Raw genomic sequence first — 3850 nt, forward strand, 5'->3', positions numbered from 1 at the left:
TTACAAACTGGTATTTTCACATTGTACTGGTGCTCTTTCAGTCGGATTACCGATTCACGTATCAGATTGTCCATGCAATTACACTTTAAACAGACGAAAATCAAATAACAATTTTTTCCAATTAATGAATAAATTTGAACAAACAAAGAGTAAAATTAATTGATATATTTGATTTTATTTCAATAATTTTCTGTTTGTCCGACCCAGAAATTTTAGAAATTTTTTCTGGTAACTTGACGAAATGTGAATTTGTACTTTTCCAGGAAACCCTCCTCATTGTAAAAGTCTCCCAAATTTTGTCAACACCACCATAGACTAAACTGAAAAAATTTGTAGTTTTCCATGGCGTAAACTGTTGGAAGAAAGTGGGAACTTACAACTCAACACAACGTAAAATGATTTCCACGTTTCCACGTGTCACTCAGTTTAGTTTCTGGATGGTTTATCCTCCTCCTATTTAAGGGAAAACAATCCTCTCTCTTCCACACTGCTCTTCTCTGCCTTCCTTTGCCCTTTTTTTTCCCTTAATTCTATACTCTGTTTTTCATAGTTCTATATTCTGTTTCTCTGATCACCTTGTCAGAGCTTTCCTGACACTGAAAGGGATTTTAAAAAATGAGGCAGGAAACAGTTTGTGTGACAGGCGCAGGAGGATTCATTGCCTCCTGGCTTGTTAAAAAGTTGCTGAGCAAAGGTTATACCGTTAAAGGAGCTGTCCGTAATCCTGGTCAGTATATACACAATAACAATAATCAGACCTCTAAATATATTGCTGATTCATATCTTTGATCTATATTCTGATAAGAGTTAGTGTTTGATTGAATTGTAGATGATTGCAAGTATGAACATCTAAGGAAGCTGGAAGGGGCTAAAGAGAGGCTGAAGCTTGTGAAGGGTGATATTCTCGATTATGAGAGCTTGGTTGAGGTTATTAGAGGATGTGATGGTGTGTTCCACATGGCTTGTCTTCTCACTGATGACCCTGTAAGTTATAGACCTTGAATGTGTGTTTTTTTGTATTCATAACCCTTGTGAAGGTTGTTTTAATGGCGATGGGTTGTGATGCAGGAACAAGTGATAGAACCAGCTGTGAAAGGAACTGCAAATGTGATGGATGCCTGTGCAGAATGGGGAGTAAAGCGCATAGTACTGACTTCCTCAATCGGTGCAGTTTATATGGATCCAAACAGAGATGCCCACATTGTGGTTGATGAGAACTGTTGGAGTGATTTGGATTACTGCATTGAAACCAAGGTACCACTTCAAAATTATTGGTAGACTTATTTTTTCATATTCTATTAAATTGAGTTCTTATAGTTTTGAAATAAACTCTAATTTTTTTTAATATAAAGTTGTTGATCACATCATAGCCAATCCCTCAAGTGAAGTATCCATAGTCATAGTTTCAATAAAAACTCTCCCCTCCATGGTCAAGCTTCTGAATTTAATTCATAAGATGTTACCAAACAAAACCCTAAAACATTTTCCCTAATTTCATGATGCAGAACTGGTACTGCTATGCCAAAACTGTGGCAGAGGACGCTGCATGGAAGATGGCCCAAGAGAGGAATTTGGACATGGTGGTGATTAACCCATGTTTGGTTTTGGGTCCTCTGCTCCAGCCCTCCATCAATGCCAGCACTGCCCATATCATGAAATACTTAACAGGTATGTAGAAAATGATATTTAGCTTCAATATCATTCATGACTTACCAAGATCTAGTAATTTAAAAGACTAAATATAGACAAAATGTGAGCCCTTACCAAGATACAAAACTGAGATATACTGATATTTTGAGATTACTGATGTGTGCAGGTTCAGCCAAAACATATGCGAACTTAACACAGGCATATGTGGATGTGAGGGATGTGGCGGAAGCCCACATATTGGTGTATGAAGTACCTTCTGCCTCTGGGCGTTATCTATGTGCAGAGGCGAACATGCATCGTGGAGAATTGGTGGATCTCTTGGCCCAATTGTTCCCCCAATACCCTCTCCCTCTCATGTACTCTTTCCATTAAACACTTCTATCTCTTTTTACACATAATCACCAATGGATTCTTTACTCTCTCTTTTTCTTCAATCGATTCAACTGATGCTAATAACTATGTCTTCTGCAGGTGTTCTGACCAGAAGAATCCAAGGAAACAGGCATACAAATTCTCTAATGAGAAGATGAGAAAACTCGGTCTTTCATTTACACCAATGAAGAAGTGCCTGGCTGACACAGTTGCCAGCCTGCAGAACAAGGAACTTCTTCAATAACTTGGACCATGAATAAAGACCACCAGAGAAAACTTCAAAACTATACATTTTACAATTAGCTCTGAATTGAATCTTCTGTTCATATGTTTCAATTACTGATTTCCATAATTAAAAGCAGATTATCTAGTGGTTCAATACTGTACAGCAGCAAAGAAAATAATCGGAAAGCAGCAATAGCCTTTGATTTGCAGTGTTTTTGTTAGTACATTCTATATTTTTAATATAATTAAGAAAATTACATCAATTGTACAACTTTTTATATATCAATAACGTATGATTATTGACAGATTTGTATATAAGTATTAGATCAATTATGCAAATCTAATTCTTGTCGAAGTAAATGGATAATGAAACAAAAGGAAATATGACCTCCCGGGAAGTCCCGGTGCTTCACCCTTGTGAGCATCACCTAGATCCAATGAGTGCTAAATGTTCCATTTATTCTGATGAGAGATGGATTCATGTTGAATCACTACTCATGAAACACAGGTCATCAAGTTTGACTCAAAATCACACAGTTAAATCCTGATATTCACATCACAAAAAGGAAATATGTTTTGAACAGTACTTCCTAATGACCTGTTTTTGACCCTTGCATACATAAGGGCTCCCACAAATCTTTCCTCTTTACTATCTAAAAAGGCAGAACAATAGCTATAAGTAGTCGAGTCATATATGAAGACAGCAACAAGAATTTTGAAATCTGATGAACTGTTTAAGAACTTGTTAATGATAACGACTAATCATATCTAGGTTAGCTATAAGAACTACTGGTGTTTCTCCAAGATAAAAAGTAACTGTAAAGCAGGACATGGTTTATCTAAAAAAATTAACAAAAGTCTTAATAATTAATGACTTATTAGTAAATTATGAAAAAATAAATGTGAAAATTATTTTGTTGACTTCTAAGTAGAAAATCATTTATGGTCTTACAAATTGATAAAATTATGTGAACAAAGAAGCATTCATGCATACAAGTTTCCTTTGTCTTGAGCACATGCAATTCAATGTTACATAAGACATATGAAACAAGATTCTCTGCAGAGCTAGAGTCCCTACCTTGTACAAGGAAAAAAAAAAAGTGTTGCAGTAGATATAAAAAGATAAACATGTTTGTTTCAAAACTATATATCAGAACAAAGAAGTTCTTTTAGAGTGGATAAGTCAAAGTCGTTATTGCAAACTTAATTATATGCACATTTAAATTTCAATTCAAGCATTGCAGCAGTTTAAACAATACAAAAAGTATCATGGAATACCCAATTTGCTATTTTGAAGACACCACTTGGAAAAGATCAGATATCTTAGAAGAGCGTTTGAAGGAGTTCGTGAGGAACCAAAAACCCATTCCTTTCTCTTTTGGTAAGTCATAATTAGTCAATCTTCCACTTTTCTTCCAGCTTCTTCAATATTGACTGTGTGACTGTTTTATCTGGGTTCCAAAGTCTAAATCCTTTTGTAAAGGTTTTTAAACTTTTTTCGATAGGCATGCCTCTCCCCAGTCAAGCTTATTTATCTCCTCTTAATAGTGACAGGGCACTCTTTTAATTAATTTAATCTTGACTGAATTTCTTGCCATTTAGA

General features: G+C 35.4%; 1 protein-coding gene across 1 annotated transcript; it reads left to right on the forward strand.

The window, feature by feature from the left end:
* Positions 1-489: 489 nt before the first annotated feature.
* LOC149549304 (cinnamoyl-CoA reductase 1-like) lies at positions 490-2456 on the forward strand. Its single transcript, XM_089792750.1, has 6 exons — positions 490-727; positions 830-984; positions 1069-1254; positions 1506-1668; positions 1817-2006; positions 2122-2456. Exons 1-6 carry the CDS (start codon positions 616-618, stop codon positions 2264-2266), a joined length of 951 nt encoding a protein of 316 aa, XP_089648876.1. The 5' UTR covers positions 490-615; the 3' UTR covers positions 2267-2456.
* Positions 2457-3850: the final 1394 nt, after the last annotated feature.

The sequence above is a fragment of the Cupressus sempervirens genome, chromosome 7 (assembly GCF_028749045.1).
Source record: "Cupressus sempervirens isolate cs-2001-9-10 chromosome 7, ASM2874904v1, whole genome shotgun sequence".
Lineage (NCBI taxonomy): Eukaryota > Viridiplantae > Streptophyta > Pinopsida > Cupressales > Cupressaceae > Cupressus > Cupressus sempervirens.